General features: G+C 35.4%; 1 protein-coding gene across 1 annotated transcript in view; it reads right to left on the bottom strand.

The window, feature by feature from the left end:
• Positions 1–25,831, bottom strand: part of LOC141297453 (voltage-dependent T-type calcium channel subunit alpha-1G-like) — a gene marked incomplete at its 5' end in the record, with an annotated part of 48,677 nt that extends 22,846 nt beyond the window's left edge. The window contains 2 exons of the mRNA XM_073827886.1: positions 8,696–8,829; positions 25,712–25,831. Of these exons, the coding sequence (XP_073683987.1) occupies positions 8,696–8,829; positions 25,712–25,831 (254 nt within the window). The remainder of the gene's footprint in view (positions 1–8,695; positions 8,830–25,711) is intronic.
• Between the last annotated feature and the right edge of the window lie 372 nt (positions 25,832–26,203).

The following is a 26,203-nucleotide window of genomic DNA, read 5'->3' as shown; positions in this document are numbered from 1 at the left end:
CAAAAGCAACATTAAACCATCATGAGTAAGTGAGTAAATGATTTTGGGTGCACTATTGCTTATTATTTCACAGCTATTATTTAGCCAACTCTCTTAACAAAACCAAAGCAAAAGCAACCATTTTTCTGTCCTTCTCTTTCCCTTTAGTAAATGAATTTCAGCCTAATGATGGATGTGTGGAAGCTCTCAGCCATCTGCTCGTATCTGTGAATGGCTGTGTTATCTATTCCAGGCATCTCCATATACAAATTTGAGATGAAGAACTCTTAAGATGAAAGCGCTGGATGCTCTCCAGTGTCATCCACAGCTTTCCGGCCAAATGGCATTCCTGAAGACTCTTATACCTAAGCACGGAATCCTCATTCAGGCCTGAAGAGACTATTAGCACCGGCGATGTGGGTCATGACCTGATCAGGAGCTTTTACTGAGATTCAATCTCGAGCAGACCTGCCTCTAAACTCTGGTCTCGGTTGTTAGCTAGAACAGAAATAAAAAGTAAACTTCATCAGCTATTGTTGATGGTTTTGAGCAGTCTACGTCTAAAGGGGTCTGGACTGAGCACGTTCTGGTGACAGTCACACGGAAGACAGAAACTGTCAGCTTTTTTGACATGAAGGACGGCAATTACGTTGACAGGTTGTGCTAGCCTTAGAACTATTGACTTGACCAGAAACTGACAGCTGTCTACATGAAACAGAATTTATGTCAGGTCAAACAACCCAGAAGGAAAGTAAATTATCAATATTTTCTCTCCAAGATGTTCATCTGAAAAGGCCATTATGAGATAGATAACATTATTCTTAATAGTAAAGGCAAGAAAATCTTCAAATAACAAAAATGTTTTTTGAATAGTGGAGTATTATGTCAGTCAATCCTGGTTATTAGGTCAGCTTGCTGGGTTTAAAATGAGCAGTAAGGTCTTTCTAAGTTAAAAACCTGAAATGGTTCCAGGCAGACAGTCACAGCCTTCACTCCGTTTTATCATATAACTTCCAGGCAAAAAGCCAACAATACCGGAGAAGAGGAAGAAAAAGTGGAAGAAGATGAGGAAGATAAAGAGGTAGATGTGTATATACTATAATATTGGCTTGCTTGCCAATTTCACATCCCTATAGAGTGTTTTCACGACGCGGCACTGAACATAACAATGCCACTGAACCTAACGAAACTCGCATATTTTTGCTGATTATTGCAGCTGAAAATGGTCAATTATTGTCATGTTTTTGGGCTGGACTTATTGGTCGGACTGGGAAAAACATTTGGAATACCACAAACTGCCAAAGCTTATAACAAATCAAGGCAAAGAGTGCAAAAAAACTGTCTGAGGAACAAAAGGCATTTGTGGTTGGCCAAACTGAATCAGGATTTCTAGGGCAAGAATCTTGACAACATTAATGTTTGTTTTTATCATTTCTAGTCCGGTAGGTGAAATATTAGGCTGATATCTTAAATAATACTGCTCGTACATATCTTTACCACCTATTAATTTTAGTTTGTCAAACTACTGTTTTCTAAGTCTTTCTCTATATGACTTAGCAGCTTCCACACATTTTTCCCATGGTTTAGACAGCATCAATTAGCAGAACAACATATTCAGTAGTACATTAACCGTGCAATCCATGCTGTTGTTTACATCTGATTATCTCCAATATGGCCATGTATATGGGTAACTGACCAAATCGTGACGCAAGTGCAAACCTTCTATTCCAGACTAAGCATACATTATATCCCAGATGAGGTATGAAAATAATAGTGTAAAAACACCAGGTTTTCCAGTAACAGAGTAAAAATAAAAGATTGAATTTGTCTTGTATCTGTTTCCTGTCTAGGCCAAAGTTGGCACATGAATGCAAGACATGAAGGTTTTGTGCAGCCCTGTAGTAGAGAGAGAATAATGCCTGAAATAATAACATATTGGTTCCTTGTCAAAGTATGCAACATTTGGTAGAGCATTATGGAAAAACTCGTAAAACTCACTTCCATCAAGGTTATGGCAAAGTATGCTAGAAGAAATTCTAAAAATGCCTTTATATTCAATCTCTCGTTAAAAATTGCAAAAAGGTTTCTGTCTCATAGAGCATTTAAAAAGCTTCGAAACTGTCACAATCTCTTGTAGAAGCCCTGTGGATTTGGAAAGTTTTGTGTATTTAACTCAGTGTGTGTGAAGACTCTGTGGATAGGAAAAGGGCAGACTAATTTAAAAGTGATTCAGCAGAAGTTGCCAAACCGCTGTGGGTGTCTGAAACTGATACCTTGTCTTGGTGGGGTGTATTGAGGGTCTGCATTCTCTAAGGGTTTGCTTTGAAAGATTGAGAAGAGGAAAGGCTCGCCTCAATGTCTGTGCAGATGAGACACACAAAGACATACGATCCACAGCACAGCAGCCAAGATCTTTCGCCTTCTATAAGCTCTCTGGCTCACCTCAAATACAAGAGAACAGAGGATTCAGCAAAACAACGTCTGTGTGAAGGGGGTTTTGGAAACCGAACCATCCAGCTGAACCACCAGCACCAATTTATTCACATAGCAAGCAGGGTAAAGTGAGTTTTAGACTTGTGATTTATTGCGTCAGAATGTTCTCCAAAGGGAAAAAAAGACACTAAATGTTAACCTTTAAACTGAAACAAATGGTTCATATAAACCATGCCTCCAAGTTCTCTGGTTTATAATGAATTACACTTTTTATGTTACTTCGCTTGCCAATTTTTGCCAAAGCCCAAAAAAATAAATGAATTTTAGTCCTTGCAAACAAGAACCGTGGTACTGGCATGATTTTTGGACAAGGACATTGGATGCTGGAAAAGTTGCAAGTACCACAGCTTTTTGGACATGTCACTATGGTATTACCAATGATTTTTGGACATGTACCACAGCAGTACTTACAGCAGAATCGTGGTGTACAGTTGAGGTCAAACATGCTAAATGTTTATTATTTTAGCAAACTAAGAGAGATCATGCAACATGCATGTTATTTTTTATTTAGTACTGACCTGAATAAGATAATTCATATAAATGATGTTTACATATAGTCCACAAGAGAAAATAATAGTCGAATTTATAAAAAATGACCCTGTTCAAAAGTTTACATACACTTGATTCTTAATACCGTGTTGTTACCTGAATGATCCACAGCTGTGTTTGTTTTTTGTTTAATTTTTTTTTTGTTCATGAGTGCCTTGTTTGTCCTGAACAGTTAAACTGTCTGCTGTTCTTCAGAAAAATCCTTCAGGTCCCACAAATTCTTTGGTTTTTCAGAATTTTTGTGTATTTGAACCCTTTCGAACAATGACTGTATGATTTTGAGATCCATCTTTGTGGAGTATATGTAAATGTCTCATGTGAAGAATCTTATTCAGGTCAGTACTAAATAAAAAACAACATGCATTTTGTATGATCCCTCTTTTTTTTTTTGGTAAAATAATTATCATTTTGCAAATCCTGCAACGTGTATGTAAACTTTTGACCTCAACTGTATATCAAAAACCATAGTCATTTCCTGATAGCATTACTGTACCATGGTACTTTTTTGTAAAAGCAATAAGCAAACATTTGCCAGATTCTTCAGAAGTCACTACAACTGATCAAACTGCTGAGAATGTGTAAGATGATATAGACTGTCACGAATTACTGAAGGTTTTGGTGGTAAGCGTTTCATCTGGAGAAGTATCAAAAACCCGGGGGGAAACTAGTTTGCGCCAACAGCGGAACAAGCCAGCAGTCTGTCACTCTTGTATGGTTATCCTGTGTACACATTTTGGATGATGTCTCCTGAATGTGCTTCCATACGCTCCATATGCTGGGATGATTTCCATCTCAACAAATAATCCTTTGAGATAACCAACATGACACATGAGGTTAGGTCAGAGGTAGTAAATCTGGCAATAAAGCCAATGCTGCCATGACTGACAAGCTTCATGGAATGGAAATGGGAGTCCTTGTGTTTCTTGGAAAGCACACATCGCAAATAACAAACCACAAATCTTTTATCCACTAAGCAGCTTGTCTTTCCTGACCTTTCCTGCAATCTTCTAGATCCATATTAGTGATACACACTTTCTTTACTATATTTCCCAGGGCACACATTTACACCACTAACTGTCTGTATTTAATACCAGTCTCTTTGTTTTATGGTGTTTACAAACCCATGTTCATTGATTAGTGGTTCACACTAAAGTGCCTCACACAACAGCGTGCCCTATTTAGAAGGCTTGAGACACACACATACACGTCAAAACTGGCCGTGATGAAGATTATTTTGACACTGACAAAGATGCACTGAAGAATTACATATCTGCAGCTAACCATGTGTGACAGGACCGATTCAGCAGCACAGGCTGTTAACAGAAACAACTAGCCGTATCCTAAATCTGTCATTACTTAGTTAACCACATGTTGTTCCAAACTGATGTGCTGGTTTTTGTACTGGGAAACACAGAAGAATAATTTCTATAATTTCTAATTTCCATAGTGTCTTTCAAAGAAAAAAAGATTAAAGCACAAAAAAGTAGTTCATATGGCTCATAATCTTCTATTAAAATAATGGCTTGAAAATCTTCCTCACAACATATTTGTATTTGTGACCCTGGACCACAAAACCTTAGTCTTAAGTAGCATGGGTATATATGTAGCAATAGGTAACAAAACATTGTATGGGTCAACATTATAGATTTTTTATGCCAAAAATCATTAGGATATTAAGTAATGATTGTGTTCCACAAAAATATTTTGTACATTTCCTACCATAAATAAATTCCAGATTCCAGATTTTCAAATTGTAGTATCTTGGCCAAATTCTGTCAAATCCTAACAAACCATACATCAACAGAAAGCTTATTGATTTCAAAATTATAAATTATTTTTTTTAATATAAATTTCAAAATTTCAAAAAATTGACCCTTATGACTGGTTTTGTGGTCCAGGGCCACATTTATGTATAGTCTTTTAAATTAATTTTATTGTATTATATTTTTCACATAATATACATGGTCAATATGAACTGTCACTAGAAGGAAAAGAGCTTCAAAAATCCTTAGTATGTGTTTCATGACAAATAACAACAAAGAGGTTTAGAACGACATGTGGATGAGTAAGATATTATTAATATTGCTTCTCGAGTCAAAATAACTGATCATATCAGCCTCATCACACACAAATCTCAATTCTTATTCCCACCATGCCGCATTCATTTGATGAAAAATATTATAATATTACAATTTAAAATACTCCAGTGTTCAATTTCCCATGATTCTTCAGAAATGCTGATTTGAAAAGTATTGTACAGCTTAATTTTTTGTGTGGAAATTATAATACTTATGTTTCAGAATTCTTTGATAAATAGAAAAAACAGCATTTATTTAACAGATAAACACATAAAGGTCTGCATTTTGTAATATATATATATATATATATATATATATATATATCAATTTAATGCATCTTTGTTAAATAAAAGTAATAATTTATTTCCAATAAATAAATAAATAAATAAAATACTGACCCCAAACATTTGAACAGTAGTGTATTTAGGCCTGGGTTTTGACACAAATTTTACGATTCGATTCGATTCGATTCCGATTCGCAAGTGTCAGGGTTGCGTGCTGGACTGACGAGACGGGACACGAGATAACAAACAAAAGTGCTATTTAATGTAAATCTTCAAGTGTGACAAGCAGAACATCCACACACGTAAAACATCTAAACAATTTAAAGACCGACAGAGTGCTAAGGACAGAGACAGACTTATAAAATGGTGATAATTGGCAAAACACAGGTGACACAGATGACTAATTACACACAGGTGACGGGGATGAGGGCAAACGAGGGCACAACCAAATGGTGACAAAATGACAGGGGGAGACCAGATGAACAGACAGGACTGTGACATTACACCCCCCTCGAAAAGGCGCGTCCTCGCGCCGTGGGGAACAACAAAAAAAAAGAAGAGGGGCAAAAAAACAGAGTCCATGAGGGAGGAGGCTTTGGCGGAGGACGGCACCCCTGGAGAGGGACAACAAAGTCAACAGAGTCCAGGGGGGCGACGAAGGTGGGAGGAGCCAGGGAGGAAACAGGAGGGACCCGGAGCAGGAGGCACAGAGCAAGACCCAGGCCACAGCCATGAAGATCCATGGTGGAGCCGACGGAGGGAGGAGCCATGGTGGAGGACGGGCTGACGACTCCAGGGGTCCGACCGACAGAGGCAGAGCAGGTGGAGGATGAGCCCGAGGCAGAGACGGAGAGCCGAAGATCCTGGGCGACACCGAGGATCCGGAGGGCCAAGGAGTTCTGGACTCTGAGGCTGGAGGTGGAGATGAGTGATCCTCCAGCCGAGACGCCGATGGAAGCTGGCAGACCTGCGGCGAGCCCACTGCACAGATGGATGACTGAGGGTGAGCAAGGGGACTGACAGAAGACAGCGGGGTTTCTGGAAGGCTGGATGGAACCAGCGGGGATTCAGGATGGCTGGGCGGAACCAGCGGAGACTCAGGATGGCTGGATGGAACCAGCGGAGATTCAGGACGGCTGGACGGAACCAGCGGAGATTCAGGACGGCTGGACGGAACCAGCGGAGACTCAGGATGGCTGGACGGAACCAGCGGAGATTCAGGACGGCTGGACGGAACCAGCGGAGATTCAGGACGGCTGGACGGAACCAGCGGGGATTCAGGATGGCTGGACGGAACCAGCGGAGATCCAGGCATAGGCAGAAGAGGGTGGGTGGGTGGGAAGTTCAGACAGGCCAGTGTTTCTGAGAAAAAGTCTATTAGGTCCCCAGAGTGTAGCTCATGCTCACCCCCAGTGGTGGTGCAGTGGGCAGGGCTCTCTACCAGCCTCTCTTGCTCCACGAAGCACTCCACCGTCGTTGATGTAGAGGCCGGCTCTCGCACTTGGTTGGAGGTTATGATCCCATTGGCACTCCATATTGTGGTCGCTCCGGGCTCAGGCTCTCCGTCTGCGGTGAATGCAGGCTCATACTCTGCATGTCGGGGTGATGTTTGGCTGGGCTCTGGGTCTGGAGTGGGGCTGACGTCCTTCTCGACGATGTCCACAGTCCATGACGATCCACAGGACGCCAGCACCCACTCAACGTAATCAGCGAAGCTCTCTCGAGGACCCTCCCCGGACAGCTGCGCTTTCGTGGCGATGTTGAGTCCTGCACGGAAGAACGTGCACAGGCAGCTGTCCGGGTAATGTGTCTGAGGTGCGAGGTACACAAAGTCACTTGTGTGGTCCTCGAGAGAGCGGTTCCCCTGCTCCAGGAGGATGATGAGGACGGCAGGGATATCCATTAAGGGGAAAAAAAAAAAAAAACTAAACTGAGAAAAACCGGAAAATAAAGCAGGGAAACACGCTGTGAAACTGTTTTGGGTCGGTCTTTCTGTCAGGGTTGCGTGCTGGACTGACGAGACGGGACACGAGATAACAAACAAAAGTGCTATTTAATGTAAATCTTCAAGTGTGACAAGCAGAACAGGCAGGAACATCCACACACGTAAAACATCTAAACAATTTAAAGACCGACAGAGTGCTAAGGACAGAGACAGAATTATAAAATGGTGATAATTGGCAAAACACAGGTGACTAATTACACACAGGTGACAGGGATGAGGGCAAACGAGGGCACAACCAAATGGTGACAAAATGACAGGGGGAGACCAGATGAACAGACAGGACTGTGACAGCAAGCTTGTGATTCGATTTGATACAATATTGATTATTTTTTAATTATATATAAGGTACATGGCCAAAAACCTCTCAACTAATGCTGTAAACTCAGTTGGTACTACATTACTATAATATTTAAAGTCAAAATAAACTGATTTGTATACAAACGCTTAAATTACACATTAAGATTTTTATAATAAAATAGTTACAATTATATAATTATATTTCTACTTCAATTCCTTTCTAAAAATATAAACAGTTAAATGGTGGCTTTCGTTAAAACTTGACCAATTTCTTAAAAAAATAAATTAAACACTGAAGAACAGTAAAAATTATAGTGAATATGTTATATGGTGCATAAATTTAGAAAAATGCTCCTCTCTAGAGTTCATTTTCTAGCTGACTAATAAGTTTATGGTCAATGATTATGTTTTTTTTCTGAGGTAAATGTGACGCTACGTGACATTGTTTACAAGCTGTTATAATGATGTCTTTGCACGGTTGAAACAATAATTGAGAGATTACGAGACATGATACGGATTTCAGTTGTACTCTTTTTCTTTTAAAATACCTTCGGATGTTCATTCATGTTTATTTTGTGCTGTAACTTGTATTAAAGCGAAGGAGATGATCAGTTCACATAAACTTCATGCTGACGCTTCTCTTAATTTTACATTAAACATCACTAAAACAGCATTTATTGTTTGAATACTGAAATAAAATGGGCATAATTTGAAATTTGAGACTTTGTTTCAAATCAAATGTAACAAAGCACAAAGCTTATTGCGATTTATTGGATGGGAGGTACAGTAGAATGTTCCGTTCATTAACTAAAAACAGGCTTGACTAATCGATTCTTTGTATTTAGGAACCAATACCATTTCGTAAAAATGAGAATTGATTAAAATCGAGAAAAGATTTTATCACCCAGCCCTAATGTATGTATAGATTTTAGTAAGATTTGGCAGAACATTCATATAAATCTGCACTTATTCTTCCAACAAAAAGTGTCAGTAAAGTCTTCAGGACTCACCCAGCCAACACAATGAAGAAGTCTAGCCGATTCCAGGTGTCTCCAAGGTAACACTTTTTCCCAAAGATGCCCAGTGCAACCATCTTGATTACCATCTCCACGGCAAAAAATGCAAAGATGAAATCATCAAAGTCCTGAGGGCGAAAAGAGAAACATCCAAAGGGTTAGCAAAATCTTAAAACGCTGCATCGGCCAAATAAGAGTTTGCAAAAATGTTCATCTCTTGATCAGGAGCTCGCACTAAATTAAGGACAACTTATAAATAAAGAAATAAACCCTCCAAAGGCATATGCAGATGAATATGAAATTTCCACTTTGATGTCACAGCATAGAGCGTGTGTGTGTCCATGTGTTGAAGGGCTATAAGCCTTGACTCATCCTTACACAGTGATCTCAGAAAGTCTGAGTGGGCACAAACAGCCAATTCACCCAACAAATCCTCGGCTTACGCTACCGGAAATGTGCTTTGCAATAAAAAGAACACTCCTAAATGTGCATCTACAAAAACAATGAATATGAAACACAAAATACAGCATTGAGAGGTTAAATGAATCAGGGGCCATTCACTTTGTGAACTTTGTGTCACGTGAGATGTCAGCGCAACGGTCAAAAATGTCTGTCTAGTGCATGTTTGCATAGAAAAAGTAACACAGGGAAATGGAAAATGTGTTGTGTGTGAACAGCCCTTCAGTCTGTGTCAGTAAATTAAGTTTGCGCTAATAAACAAAGTCAGACAGGCAATTCTGAGTGACTGTGAAAATAAAATGTTATTCTCTAAAACTCTGAAAATTAACAAGACTATACGACTCACAAATACATATATTACACAATGCAATTATGAGAAACTTAGCATTAGTTTACTGTTGTTGAATAATGACTTGTTGATAAGAACTACATGCATTGAAGGGAAATCTGCTAGACTGGTGACCTATTCAAACCTCCTCTAATTTCATTTCAACAATAGATGGTGTATTTCTAGACCTTATGAACTAAATTGCTTTATCAAACATGTTTTTTCCTCAGGCTGAAGCAGAAGGCTGTTCGTTTGTTCTTGAGTAAAGACCACAGGCTGGGTCTTTGAGATATTGGTGGCCATATGAACTCAGAGACTGTCAGTGAAAATAAAATAAAATAATTTGAAACAGTGGATAAAAAAATAAAATAAAATAATTTAAAACAGTGGATAAAAAAATAAAATAAAATAATTTGAAACAGTGGATAAAATAAAATATTTTGAAAGTGCATAAAATAAAATAGAAAAAAGTAAAAATAAATAAAATAAAAATAATTTGAAAGTGGATCAAATAAAATATTTTGAAACAGTGGATAAAAATAAAAATACAATAAAATAAAATGAAGTAATTTGAAAGTAGATAAAACAAAATAATTGGAAACAGTGGATAAAAAATAAAATGAAACAAAATAAAATAATTTATAACAGTGGATGAAAAATAAAAATAATTTGAAAGTGGATCAAATAAAATAATTTGAAACCATGGATAAAATTAAATTAAATTAAATTAAATTAAATTAAACACAATAAAATAAAACTAAGTAATCTTAAAGTAGATAAAACCAAATAATTGGAAACAGTGGATAAAAAATTAAATAAAACAAAATAAAATAATTTGAAATAATTGATAAAAAAAAGTAAAATAATTTAAACAGGGGATAAAAAAATAAATAAATAAATAAAATAAAACAACAAAATAAAATAAAATAAAATAAAATAAAATAATTTGAAACAGTGGATAAATGAAATAAAACTAAATTAAAATAATTAGAAATTGGATAAAATAAAATAATTTGAAACAGTGGATGAAATAAAATAAAATAATTTGAAACAGTGGATAAAAATAAAATAAAATAAAAATAAAATAATTTAAAAGTGGATCAAATAAAATAATTTGAAACCATGGATAAAATTATATTAAATTCAATTCAATTCAATCATTTGAAACAGCGGATAAAAATAAAATAAAATAAAATAAAATAAAATAAAATAAAATAAAATAAAATAAAATAAACAAATGTAACATTGTAACACTGTACTGGTCCGATAAGGCAAATTAAATGAAATGAAATTAAAAATGAAATGAAAAGAAATGAAATGAAATTAAAAATTAAATTAAATTAAATTAAATTAAATTAAATTAAATTAAATTAAATTAAATTAAATTAAAAATAAAATAAAATAAAATAAAAAACAAGTGAAACATTTAGTGATAACACTGTACTGGTCTGATAAGGCAAATGAAATGAAATGAAATTATTTGAAACAGTGGATGAAATGAAATTAAATGAAATAATAAAACTAATTCTGAGCAACTGTGAAAATAAAATGTTATTATCTAAAACTCCTTTGTAATGCTGAAAATAAACAAACCTATACGACCCACAAAGATATACATTACACAAACCAATTATGAGAAACATAGCATCGATTTACTGTTGTTGAATAATGACTTGTTGATTAGAAGGGGAAATCTGCTAGACTGGTGACCTATTCAAACCTCCTCTAATTTCATTTCAACAATAGATGGTGTATTTCTACACCTTATGAACTAAATTACTTTATTAAACATGTTTTTTCCTCAGGCAGAAGCAGAAAGCTATTTGTCAGTTCTTGAATAAAGACCACAGGCCGGGTCCTTGAGACATCAGCGGCCATATGAACTCAGAGACCGTCGTTTCGTCAAGGTCGATTGTCAGTGAAAGACACCTGGGCATTCTCAGCCAGCGAGAGCATTAGTCAAAGCTCTTAAGTGAGGGATTCCCTCCAGCCAAAGCACTTGCACTCTGACAATGCAGGGAATGTTAATTAAGCCGCAGTGAAGAGCATTTACTGTCGCGTTGGACATTATTCAGAGCCAAGCGCTAATGTATTACCTCATCCCTGATCTGCTTGTATTGTATGTAGTGGACGTTTGGGTTATGAGCACAGTTCTTGCCAATTCAAAGTTAATGGTAACACACAACACATCCATAAACAATACTGTCAGGATGAGGACGAGGGGAGAATCTGTGAGCTTTCATTTGGCATTAATGCTTTGGGAAAGAGACTGTCTGTTCAGACAGAGATAGATCTCCTAAGACCATGCCCTAATGTTCTCTAATTATCTGCCTTAATGTGAACATATGGTGAACATAAAAACTAAATATAATCATTTTGCTATAAATAACAAACAAATCTTCATACTAAAATGTCACTTTGAAAATGGTTCTGCCCTGTACATTAATACTGCTCAATGTAAGGATGTTTTCTGCTATCCCAAGCACTGTTATTGGCAGAATAAAATAAATGAATGAATGAATGAATAAATGAATGAATGAATGAATGAATATATTTATTTAATAATTCAGATTTTAATTTGTATTCTAATAACAATTCAGGCAACGTAAGAAAAAATAAAATATGACAATAAAAATTATTTAATCATATATATTTTAATAATCATTAATTTTAATAAAATTAAATAAACTAGTATCATTTGAAACAGTGGATAAGACAAAATAATTTGAAATACAATAAAATAAAATATATATTTTTTAAATAATTATTTGAAACAATGGATAAAATAAAAAATATTTTGAAACTATGGATAAAATAAAATTAATTAAAATAATTAAAACCATTGAATAAAATAAAAAATAAATTAAATTAAATTATTTGAAACAATGGATAAAACTAAAAATTATTTGAAGCAGTGGATAGAAAAATTAAAATACATTAAATAAAATGAAATGCAATAAAAAATTAAAACAGTGGATGAAATAAAATCTAAATAAAACAAAACAAAAAATAATAATTGAAATCAATAGATAAAACCAAGCAAAATAATTTGATATAGCAGATAAAAAATTATAAAAATAAGTTAAAATAATGGATAACAAGTAAAACTATTTGAAACAGCGGTTAAAATAAAATAAAATATAAAAATAAATAAAAAATAAATAAAATCATTTGAAACAGTAGATACAATGTTAAAATATAGCTGCAAGCAGCGATGAAGGGCACAAGCCATCTGCGCAATCGCTACCCCGGTGCCATCAGGAAAATGATGCACAGCGGGAACATGGATTTACAGTGTGTTACCCTTAAATCCAGTCTGGATTTAAGGGTTACAGTGTAACAGAGGCCAGCTAGTAGGTGCTGTGCAGGTAAACCTCACTCCCCGATCTCAAGAGACGCACTAGCGACTGACGCTAGGGGTTGCAGCCTTTAGCCTCCTTGTTAGTGCGTCCGCCTCCTGTGCCGGAGACAAGCTCGGAGCGGGTGTGAGTAGGACCCGAGTGTGAGGGGTTACAACAGCAATGAAAAGGTTTCTCCATAAGATCAACACAAAGGCAGACTCACACATAGGGTAACATAACATTAAAGTATATTAATGAATGCTGTAAAAATAAATTGTTCATTGTTAGTTCATGTTAGTTTATGCATGAACTAATGTTAACAAAAGAGACCTTATTTTAAATTGTTACTGACACTTTTTATGACCACTTTTATGACCATTTTTAAATATTATTTGAATGATAAGCATTTGTGAGATAATTATATTGGTAAATATTAAGTTATTTTATGTATGTATTTTTCTTATTCTAATTACTTGTACTGAGCAGTAAATGGTCAGACTCCATTTTTTTTTATCTTATCAGTGAGAGGCAAATAAAACTTTTCCAGATTTTTTTAAAATAAAAAAATGGTTTTAATGCTCTTTAAGCATTTATATAACAATTATGTAAAAGTATTCTGACAGTACAGAACATACCAACTGATTCTATGCATTAGTTTCATTCTTATACACTGAGAATGAGCAGAATAGGATTAGAGGTAAAAATATTAGTTTTCACATGAGGACCACTGGTGATCATACTTCGTATTACAGTCTTCATCTGACTATTTTATTAGTGTGATACGTTTATTGTTTTTGGGGCCTCTGAGCATGATAAAATTTTTATACCAAGCGTATTTCCTACGAATGATTTGTTCTTCATATATACAAAGTTTTGAAGAGTTAGGATAATGCACTTTAAAGACATGGGAAAATTACTGTTATTTTTTTTTACTGTGACTTTAAAAAATCACCACATCAACACTGTTCAAGATATCCCAAATCAACTCACATTTTAGCATCTTCAGTATCTTGACATCATTTAAACAAAGTTTGGTGTGAACTTCATGGTTTTCCAGAGAGAAGTATTTAAAATTCCACAGCCTGATTTTTCCAAAAATCCACATTCAAATCAAAATAGCAAAAGAGATTTTTGATTTTTTTAATTGTACTGAGCAGTAAATGGTCAGTCTCTGAAAAAATATTATTCTATCAGTGAGAGACATATAAAAAAATTATTGATTTAAAAAAGTCTCATCCTATCAGTGAGAGACAAATAAACGTTTATTGATTTTTCTTTAAAAAAAATTGAATGCTCTTTAAGCATGTATATAATCATTATGTAAAAGTATTCTGACAGTACAGTACATAACTACTGCTGCTTCTATGCATTAGTTTCATTCTTATACACTGAGAATGAGCGGAATAGGATTAGAGGTAAACATATTCCTTATCATACGAGGACCTCTGGTGGTCATACCTCGTATTACAGTCTTCTTCTGACTATAGATTTTGTGTGATACTGTTAATGTTTTTGGGGCCTCTGAGCATGATAAAATTTTGATACCAAGCGTTTTTCCTACAAATGATTTGTTCTTCATATATACAAAGTTTTGAAGAGTTAGGATAATGCACTTTAAAGATATGTGAAAATTACTGTTATTTTTTTTTTTACAGTGACTTTAAAAAATCACCACATCAACACCGTTCGAGATATCCCAAATCCACTCACAATTTAGCATCTTCAGTATCTTGACATCATGTTGACAAAGTTTGGTGTGAACTACTTGGTTTTCCAGAGAGAAGTATTTAAAATTCCACAGCCTGATTTTTCCAAAAATCCACATTCAAATCAAAATAGCCGGCTTCCTGTTGGTTGTAGCTAATGAGTGTAAATTAGAAAGTTGTCCGGATTGATGAGAACAACATATGTTCCGAGTTTGATGAGTGTAGGTAAAACTAACCCCCCAACTTTTGTCAAAAGGTGGCGCTATAGAGTGCCCCCTCCACGCCCATTTATTAGCTTTTGCCAGTGTCTAACTATCATTAATACTGATGTGTGTTGAGTTTCATGAAATTCTAAGCAAATTAAGTACCCCAAAAACAAAGGAAAGGAAAGTTAAAGTTTGCCACGTTGCCATGGCAACAGTGTATAACATATCAATGACCCCTTCACAGATTCTCATCGGCTGTGTTTTGACATTATTCTGATGAAGTCTGAAGCAAATCGGGTAAAAACAACCATGTGATTTTAATAGAGATGCACTTCCTGTTGCCAGTTGGTGGCGCTATAATTTTGACTTCTAATAGTCACATCTATGTGATCAGCATCATACAATGAACAAACTGCTGAAGTTTGAACAAAATCAGACAAAATATGCAAAAGTTATTAGACACTTCCTGTTTCCAATTTCTCGCCATAATTTCAATGCCTCGCCACGGCCAAACCGTTCGAGATATCAAAAAATCCCCTCACAATTTTTCATCCCCAATGTCTGTAGATCATGTTGACTGAGTTTGGTGGCAATCGGGTAAAAAACCTGGGACTAGTATATCAAATTCCAGAGCTTATTTTTTACACAAAACCCTGAATAACCAACTTCCTGTCGGGATGAGCTAATGACATGCAGCGCAAAAGTTGTTCAGCTCGATGAGTTCTAAATGTGTACTGAGTTTCATATGTGTACATGCAAGTATGTGTGCTATATGGCCCATTAAAATTCCAGGGGGCGCTGTAGAGTACCCTTGCCACGCCCGGATATCAGTCTCTGCCCGGCCCTAATGGCCGCAGATTCCAATGTGTGTTTCAATTTTCAAGAGTTTTTGAGCATGTTAAGGCCCACAAAACCTTGATGAAAAATTATAATAACAAGAATAATCCTAAGGAAAACAATAGGGCACTTCACCCCTTCGGGCTTGTGCCCTAAAAATAAAACAATTTTAAACAGTGGTTAAAATACAAAAAATAAAATGATTTAAAAACAGTGGATAAAAAATGAAACAATGGATAAAGTCAAATAAAATAAATTTAAATAAAAAAAAGAAAAGAAATAAAATAAAATAACTTGAAACAACAAATAAAATAAAATAAAATAAAATAAAATAAAGTAATTTAAAACAGTGAATAAAATAAAATAAAATAATTTAAAACACTGGATAAAAAATAAATTAAAATAAAAAAAAATAAAACAAAGTAAAATAAAATACAATAAAAAAATTGAAACAGTGGACAAAATAAAAATTAAATGAAATAATTTGAAACAATGGATACAATACAATAATTTGAAACAGTGGATAAAATAAAAATAAATGAAACAATAATTAGAAGAACTGGATAAAATAAAACAAAAATAAAAAAATAAAATAAAAAATTGAAACAAATGGATAAAACAAAATAAAATAATTTGAAACAGTGGATAAAATAAAAATAAAATAAAATAATTTAAAACATTGGATAAAACAAACTGAAATAATTTGAAACAGTGGATAAAATAAAATAACAAAATAAAATAAAAAATAATTTAAAAAAGTGGATAAATAAAATAATTTGTAACAGTAGATAAAAAATAATCATTTGAAACAGTGGATACAATAACATAAAACAATTTGGAAATGGATAAAAAATTAAATTAAATTTAATTTAATTTAAAAAATGTAACATTTATTGATAACACTTACAAGGCAAAGGACAGTCTCCAACAGACTCCAATAAGGCAAAGGACATTCCATAAGCTGGCCCAAAACACTCTTGCATTGGCCATCCATATTGTTGCTCCCTGCATTATTGACCAATCTTGACCTTAATATATCAAGAGAGATGGATGCATCTTATATGTATCCTACAAGTATGACTCTTGTTTTAATATATGTTTTGCTCACAGTCCATGTAGAGCTTCTGGCTCTCACAGCTGTGTGCGTGTGAGTATAAATCTCTCTGGGCCTTTCTACGGTTCAACAGCTCCCTCCAAAGATAAACGACGCAGAGTAGGGGAACCCCTCGACAAAACACTCTCAGAGTCTCCACACAGCCAGAAAGCAGAGCTCAGCGGTTAAACATTCTCTGCAGTGCTTTCCTCCCTCTCCCATTCTCTCTCTCTCTCTCTCTCTCTCACACACACACACACACACACACACACCCTACACACTATATGAATATCTTCCTCTTTATACTTCCCTGTCTCTCATCTCCTTTGTTTCAGAGAGCCTCTTCCCATATTCCTCCTCCCCTCCTTTTTCTCACCACATCTCATCCACCCATTTCTATTTAATACATGTCATCTTTCTCTTTCATATTTCTGGGGAAGCATTCAAAAATAGCTCGGAGAAAGAGTCTGTCTCATCCGCGCGTGTGGAAGCGAGGGTGTTTGCGCGTGTGCGGTGATCTTTTGGCACTGAATAAATCTTCTCATGGTGTCCTCTTTGTTGTACAAATAGCTGAGTGCTGTATTGTCTGCGCTGTGAGTAGGTTATTCTAGTGCAAGCGATGGCCTTTCCTCCGAGAAAACAATTCTTTAAATCCAGAACTTCTTCAGACCATCCGTCCACCCCCACAGATGCACACACTCACGCACAAAGAGAGGAGGAAGCTGCGACGCACATTCGCTGAGGATAAACAAAAATATCTCGTGTGTGTTCTTCTTACTAATTCATCTAATTCATGTGTGGAGAGCCGTTGCTATGCCGATGACATCATGGAGTCTAGAAGGAAAGTGAAGAGACGTGCACAATGCAGCAGGAAAACACCAATCATCACACCACCATAAATCAACACCATAATGCACATTTAGTCTCTGATATTTGTCCTACATTGACATCTGTTGATGAAATATGCTGCTTCCACTAAACATTTAAAGAGATAGTTTACCCTAAAATGAAAATTCTGTCATCGTTTGCTTACCCTCGTGTCATTCCAAGTCTGTATGGTTTTCTTTTTCTTCCGTCAAACACAAAATTAAATGTTCATGCTGCGATTTTGTACCCAATGAAATTAAATGGTGACCACAACCTTTAAAGGCCAAATAACAATGAAAAGCACCATGAAAATACTATTCAAAAAGCCTTTGGAACAGCTGACCTTAAAGGGATGGTTCACTCGGAAATTAAAATTACCTTATGATTTACTCACCCTCAAGCCATCCTAGGTGTATATCACTTATAGTAAAAAATGTTCTGGCTCTTCCGAGCTTCATAATGGCAGTGAATGGGTGTTGAGATTTTGAAGTCCACTAAAGTGCATCCATCCATTATAACAAGTGCTCCACATGGCTACAAGGGGTTAATAAAGCCCTTCTGAAGTGAATCGATGTGTTTGTGTAAGAAAAACAGCCATATTTAAGACTCTGTAACCCGTAATCTCTAGTTTACGCTAACTGTCGTACACATGTTTACAAGAGAGTGGTCTTCCGGCGGATGACGTTAGACACAGAAATGCAAAACAAAATAAGGATTTGTAAAGAAAAACCAGAGAAGACTTAGCTGTAAACAAACCTTGGTTCTCGAGAAACTAACATATTCTCACCGGAGCTTCCAGCGGACGATGTAGGACATATATGTAGAGTAAGCTCTGGTGAGAAGTAATGAATGCGGAAGAACAGTGATGACAGCAAAACAAAACACTGGTCGCGAATTAGAAATATATATGTGATGTGATCTAGGAAAACCCAACACGTGGTGAAATTGTAATACCATTTGAAAGCTGGGTTATTTTGTCCATAGCTTGAATGTAACAAAAGTTATGGCGATCGTAAGTCGGCTGATAGCTATGATTGTCAGAAATGGAATTTTATTCTAATTTTCTGGAATTTACCACTGGCTCTGATGACTCTGTAGTGGTTACAAATTAAATATAATTTGTTATGTGTAAATTTAACGGTAGTCTTTGGTCTCATCGATCTATTATTTGTTCCAGAGAAGATAGTTTTGGCAAAATCTCATGTTTATGTAAATTCAATGCTGTATATCAAAGCGCTGCCTTTGTACTTTTGACTGAATTGCCTAGCAACTTTTATGATGGCTGTTGTTGTTGTTGTTTATTAAATATTATTATTCAAAACATAATATTTTATATAAATAATAGCTTAGTATTAAGAAGCAATGCTGGTGAAGGTGATTTTAGTTACATTGTACCGCCATTAGAAAAAGACTTTGAAAAGTTAACGCTATAAACAGAAGTTATTTTTAGTTTCAACAACAGCTTGATGCAGCAAAAAAATGCACTGAGCAGCAAAAGCATCCTTAACAGATGAAAGGATTTTAATGTTAACACAAAGATAACGCTTTCCTCAGCAGTTATTCAAACTACTGCTTATTGTGAATACGAGACCGATCTGAAGAATGAATGCTGTATCAGATGAAGATAATCACACTTGATCAGTCCATCGCTCACCCATAATACTCTACTACACATAATACACTGATTTTACTACAGTAATACAACAAACTTTTAATGAAGCAACTCAATGTCACTTCATTACTAGTTTTAAAGTGACATTTTCAAATTAGTAATGGAGGGTTGGGCTCAGCTGTTAAACTGTCAACTTTAGATTTGAATTTGTGTCTACAAATCAAGTGATATTGCTTATATATAGATATAAGCCAAAAGGAGACTGGTTTTCCTTTGCTACAAACAAAACTTGGTTCTCACGAGACTAGCATATTCTCACCAGAGTTACGCCTATGTCACATGTCATCCGCTGGAACGCCACAGTTAGCGGAAGCTAGAGATCACAGTTTCTAAAGTTTTTTTAATATGGATATTTGTCTTACACAAACACATTAATTCTCTTAACACCCATTCACTGCCATTATAAAGCTTGCAAGAGTCAGGACATTTTTTAATATAACTCCAACTGCATTTTTCTGAAAGAAGTAAGTCATATACACCTAGGATGGCTTGAGCATGAGTAAATCATATAATCTAATGTGAAAATGAAATTTACATTGAAAGAGAAGATTAGCAGTGTATAATGACTTAAAATGTTTCTTATAAGACTAAAGGACAAAACAACAGATATCGATAACTATTGGGTTTTAATAACAAATCCAAAACGCTGTTATTTTTGTAAATTAACAGCCAAAATGTAAAAAAAAATGTAATGTGTAAATGACCCTTAGCCTATACATAGCTATCATACAGCTTTAATACTCTGGAAACAGCTCATGTGTTGAACAGATTAGATTTATGGTGCTTTCCTTTCTGGAACTTAATAGCCCCTAGTCATGATTTAGTTCAAAGGAATATATAAACAGCCATAAACTGATATGTGGGTAAATGACAACAGAACTTCTATGATTTCTACAGATTGTGTCTATAAGGCATAATTGACTTACAGATACAAAGATATTATACACTAAAGTTTTCTTCTCTTTCCACACTCATTGCATCATGCCTCTCGTAAGCAATAAACTACAAGTGTCATTATTTGAATTATTCCAAGGCAAATGGGATTCCCCAGCAAAACAGCTGACAAAAAGAACAACATATGCTCACCTGGAGAGAATGCTAAGAAAACCAAGCCAGAACAGATCATGCTGTACTGTACAAGAGTTGCGTAGTTTAAACCATGCATAAGAATCTCCTCATCCACACAAACACACTTACAGGGAGCAATAAAAAGGCAGAGAAAAATAAAGATGCATCAAAAGAATAATGGCAAATACGATGGGTACTGTTAAACTCACAGTGAGCTGTTCACATCACAGTACTTGACGCTTGACTCTCCTCTTAAACATGATACTTCTCATTTTCTGGCCCAGAAACTCATCACTCATCTACACCCTCTACTCAACTAAAGCTTGCATAATAACACACACACGCGCATCCTAATGCTGCAATTTGGTACTACTGGCATCATTTACCCACACAAACACAAAAGATGTTTTAAAGAGTTTTTGTCCATGCAATGAAAGCCAATGGAGTCCAAAATATAACAATGGAAGACATTGACTATCATTGTATGAAGAAGAAAACACTTTTTTATTCTTTTGTGCTTTACAGAAGAAAGCCGTGTATTTAGAATGACATGTAGTGACAGAAAATAAAAAAATAAAAATAAAAATCTAAAAGAAATGAGGAAAGCCTGCAGAGGAAAAAAGGGAAAGAGGAAAGCACTGAAGAAATAAATGATAATGTGTTGTGTGGGTAGAAGAGAAGGGGCACAGAGAGAAAGAGAGAGACGGCAGGCATGCTCCCCGGCTTTATTGTATTTCCCTGAATTCCATTATTCCACCAAAGGCGTTCTTTTGGAGCTCATGCCGAGGGCTAACCTGAGTCACGTCGGCTATGGAGCCCAGGCGTGTCTCCCTGACAGTGATGAGAGCTGATTGTATGTCTTTGTAAATTTCCTGATGACCAGGTTTGCAATCTTATTTCTGGCAAAGCACACTAATTTCCATATGGCAAGAGGGAGAGTGATTTGATAGAGCAGTTGGAGAAGATAATCGCTGTAAACTCTCAGATCTCGGAGATGAAACGGCCTAGGCCATTTATTTCAGATGAGAAGCAGGGAGGGGAACGCTCCAAAACTGGGGTTTTAGCTGTGCTACGGGTTTCAATTACTATCATTCAGAAAAATACAATTTACAGAATAAAAATCAAACAAAGAAATTGATTTGTTCCCATTAAACCCCAATGAAAACTTGGCATTTTCAATGGAAAGAAAGCAATTTCACCCAGGCATGGTGGAGAGTAAAAAAAAATATGATGGTTCCAAGAAAACTCACAGCAAGAAGTGCCTCTAAATCCCATTTCAGTTTTAACACTGTAAATGTATACCATAGGTATTTATATAGTGAATTTACTTACATTACTCTTGTATCATTATACTGACAGTATATACAGTTGAAGTCAAACGTTTATATACACCTTGCAAAATCTGCAAAATGTATTTGAACCTTTTCCAACAATAACTGTTTGATTTTGAGATCCATCTCAACTGGGGGACTCATATGCAACTATTACAGAAGGTTCAAATGCTCAATGGTGCTCCAGAAGGAAACACAATGCATTAAGGGGGTGAAAACTTTTTGAATTTGAAGATCAGGGTAAATTTAATTTATTTTGTCATCTGGGAAACATGCAAGTATCCTCTGTAGCTCCTTAAGGGCAGTACTAAATAAAAAAAAATATATATTTAGGCAAAATAAGAAAAATGTTCACATCTTCATTCTGGTCAAAAGTTTATACCCCTGGATCTTAACGCATCATGTTTCCTTCTGAAGCATCAGTGAGCATTTGAACCTTCTGTAGTAGTTGCATATGAGTCCCTCAGCTGTCCTCAGTCTGAAAAGATGGATCTCAAAATCATACAGTCATTGTTGGAAAGGGTTTAAATCCACAAAAATGCTGAAAAGCCAAAGTATTTGTGGGACCTGAAAGATTTTTCTGAAGAACAGCAGGCAGTTTAACTGTTCAGGACAAACAAGGGACTTGTGAACAACGGTCACTAAACAAATAAAAAACACAGCTGGGGGATTATTCAGGTAAAAACACAGTATTAGGAATCAAGTGTATGTAAACTTTTGAACGGGGTCGTTTTTATAAAATATTTTCTCTTGTGGACTATTAAACTTAATAATAATTAACATTTTGCAGATTCTGCAAGGTGTATGTAAACTTTTGACTTCAACGGTATGCATATAAAGAAAATTACATTACTATTCAAAAGTTTGGGGTTGGCTTTTTAGGGGCTAGAATGTTTAGAATGGCGAAGGATCACCAATCTCCATGTAAAAAAAAAAGATCAGGCAAACCAAACCATAACTTGAAACTTTGAGGGATGGAAGTATTCATGCAGCCAACAACGTCACCAAGGCTTGCCCTATTAGCCTGATGGGGGCGCTACAGCGATCAAAGGCATGAAATTGCACTTAACTCCTAAACCATTAGCCGTTAGCGAAATTTTCAGGTATTTTGGATTGGACTTTGTGAACTTGTCCTAGGTTTTTCACCCGATTGCAACCAAAGTGGTTCAATTTACCTTTTTGGGAGGCTATAGCCTTTTTGGGAGTCATTTATAAAGGGGGCCTGTCCAAATATGCCCAGAAGCCTATAAAGCCTAAACAAAAGCTCAAAACTTCACGAAACTAGAAGCACATGCGACAGGTGATTATAAAAATTGTGAAGGTCTATGTGAAGCTTAGAGAACTTAGAAAATGCGAGAGGATGCTTACATGCGAATCCATGGTTACATGCGTAACCTGAGACGTGCCCTTTTGTGGGGACCCAAACTGCGTCCTCTACACACGGTGTCCTATTTTCTTTTCAGGGATCCATGGTTACATGTGTAACCTGAGATGATTTTTTTTAACTTAGAAAATTGAGAAATTAGTCTTTGTCACTTTTGATCAATTGAATGCATCGTTGCTGCATTAATAAATAATCACAAACTTTTGAATGAATATGTGTGTATGCATATCTGTGTGTTTTATACATATATACTACCAAATAATGTGCACTACTCAGTTATTTCTCCAGGTATTATGTCAACAGTATGTCAGTATTGATTTTAAAATCCAGTCTGGAGGCAAGCCACTGCAAAATTGCTGCATGATTTATGTGATAATTTGCCTTTGAATAGAATATTACTCTGTACAGTCAACTTGACCCCACTGTCACAATGTAAAGATCACAGATTAGTATCATTCATTACAGCAACCATTAGCTTAATAACTCAGAAATAAGAGGCGATTCACCTCATGTCACAATCAGTCACATTGTATTCTGAAGTGCCTGATTACAATGGCTGCCTGGATGAGTGGCTTTGAAGTCGTGTTTTAAGCACTTCATTTAATGTGATTTAATCCTCTCTAGGGCCCAGCCATTTCAGGCTCATTTGTTTTTATATAGTCCTCCAAACGCTTATGACACCCCCATTGCATTAAAGGGATCAAATAGAGAGGAAGAGAGGTTAAAAGTGTTATATAACTTCTAAGAGCCAGGGGAAAAAAAAGTTTGGGGAATTTATAATTTTTTTTTTTTTTTTACTTCATAATGTATATGGAGCATAAAATACATCTGATAAAACAAAAGTGTGTGTGTATTCAGGAGAATAAGAAACTAGAGCCAAAATGTTAACTTTTTTACACAAAAATTATTTTTATGTTTTAAAAAGAAGTTATATGTTCCACCACTAAATAAAAAATAAAAGATGTAATTGCGACTTCTCACAATTCTGACTTTTTTTTTTAAAGAATTGCAAGATATAAACTTGCAATTTTGACTTTTTTCTGAGAATTGCGTGATATAAACTTGCAATTGCGAGTTATGAAGTCAGAATCCAGATAATAAACTCGCAATTCTTACTTTATCTCACAATCGCGAGTTTATATCTCAGTTTTTTTATGACCATTTCTTTGCCATTATAAAGTCCAATTTTGAGGGGTAAAAGCCTAGAATTTTCTCAGAATTGTGAATTTATATCTCAATTCTGACTTAATAACTCACAATTTTGAGAAAACAGTCAACTGCAAGATATAAACTTGCAAATCTGAGAAAAAGTCAGAGTTGTGAATATCTTACAATTCTGATTTTATTTCTCAGAATTGCGAGTTCTTATTTGATATTTCTGATTTCTGATTTATTTCTCACAATTCTGACTTAATTTCTTAGAATTGCGACTATTTGTCAGAATTGCATGTTTATATCTCATAATTCTGCCTTTAGAACTCGCAATTGTGAGTTTATATCTCACAATTCTTAGAAAAAAAGTCTGAATTGTGAGTTTGTATCATGCAAATCCGAGAAAAAGTCAGAACTGTGAGATGTAAACTCGCAATTACGAGAAAAGTCAGAATTGTGAGATAAAAAGTCACAATTACCTTTTAAATTTTTTTTTATTCAGTGGCGAAAACCGACTTCCATATTTATTTGAATAATAAAAAAAGTGAAATATTATTACAATTTAAAATATCTGTTTTCCATCTATTTATTTATTTTTTTCTTCTATAATGGCAAAAATCAATTTCCAGGTCCTTTATGCCAGTCGTCAGTGTCACATGATCCTTCTGAAATCATTCTAATATGCTGATTTGGTACTAAAGAAAATTTTCTATTAGTAGTAGAAATATTCTTATTAGCAGTAGTAATATGTATATATAAAATGTTTGAAAAACAACATTTATTTGAAGTAGAAATCATTTTTGTAACATTATATATGTCTTTACTGTTTTTTTTTTACTGTATTTTGGATCAATTCAATGCAGTCTTGCTGAATAAAATGATTAATTTCCTATAAAAAGAAAAAAAGCAAAAAAAAAAAAAAAAAAAACTATTAAATCCAGCCAGTGCTTTTTTCAAAATAATACAGTACCAAAAAAAAACATCTGCCAACGTCCCTAATATTTACATAAAATACCAATGTCCTCTATGGAGGTCAAAAGTGAATTGTTGCTGAGTCCCAGAATGATAAAAGACACCCATAGCAGAAGATCCAAAACAGAAAAGAGAGGATAGCTCTCTGATACCCCTAGGGCAAAACACTCATCTGTTAAACAAAGGACAAGGAATTTAGCAGATTGAAATCAAAGTCCCTGAGCCATGTTCCCAAGTCAATGATAAACCAAAGCAGCGTCTTTCCTGTGATAATCTGCTTCGAATTACAGGCGAGGATCTCTTTGTTGCCTATCACCACATGTGGTTTTGGGCATTCCTGTGTCTTTTGGAAGTCATTCAACACAACATGCTTCAGGATATCTAGAGAAACCCAGCGCTCCACGAGAGACGACGACAAACGCCTCAAAATAACCTCCCTTTTTTGACTTGTAACAGTTGCTGGGTTTCATTTGAACACCAAGTTCATTTCAAGCCTGTGTCCAATTACATTTTAATTTGTTTACCATCTGTTCTTTGATCTATTTAAAGCACATCGGGTTACGAAAGGTGATGTATTCTAGGTATGAGACTTACCTCCAGGATCTTGCATCGCTCTGAGTCACAGTGGCTGTCCTCACAAGGGTGAAACATCCCCAGAGTAACGCAGTTCAGCAGGATTACCAACATGCTGGCCCTCTCGAACCATGTGGGAAACAAAAGTTAAGGAATAGCACGTAGAAAACACATGAAGTCACAGAAGGATAGCAAAGTCTTGTTCAGAATATAAATGAATGACATTATTGGAGCCTATGCAGTTAAAAAAGGACATTGAAACAATTATTACTCAGACAACTTTGATCATTTTTTTCAGCATACATATTTACCTCATTGTTGCTAAAGTGAGCAATAAAGAGTTTAAAAAAAGCAGAACTAATGCTCATTTATTGACTTGACTGTGTTGTATAAATGATGTCCTTCTATCCCACTGTTATAATCTGTTTTAGAAAAGAAAGCAAGGTGAAATAGTAATAAATTAGCACGTTATTGTTAGCGCTCACATAATTTAGTTATTACAGCTTTAACAAA

The sequence above is a fragment of the Garra rufa genome, chromosome 22 (assembly GCF_049309525.1).
Source record: "Garra rufa chromosome 22, GarRuf1.0, whole genome shotgun sequence".
NCBI classification, from domain to species: domain Eukaryota; kingdom Metazoa; phylum Chordata; class Actinopteri; order Cypriniformes; family Cyprinidae; genus Garra; species Garra rufa.
This window is presented reverse-complemented; position numbering and strand designations above follow the sequence as displayed.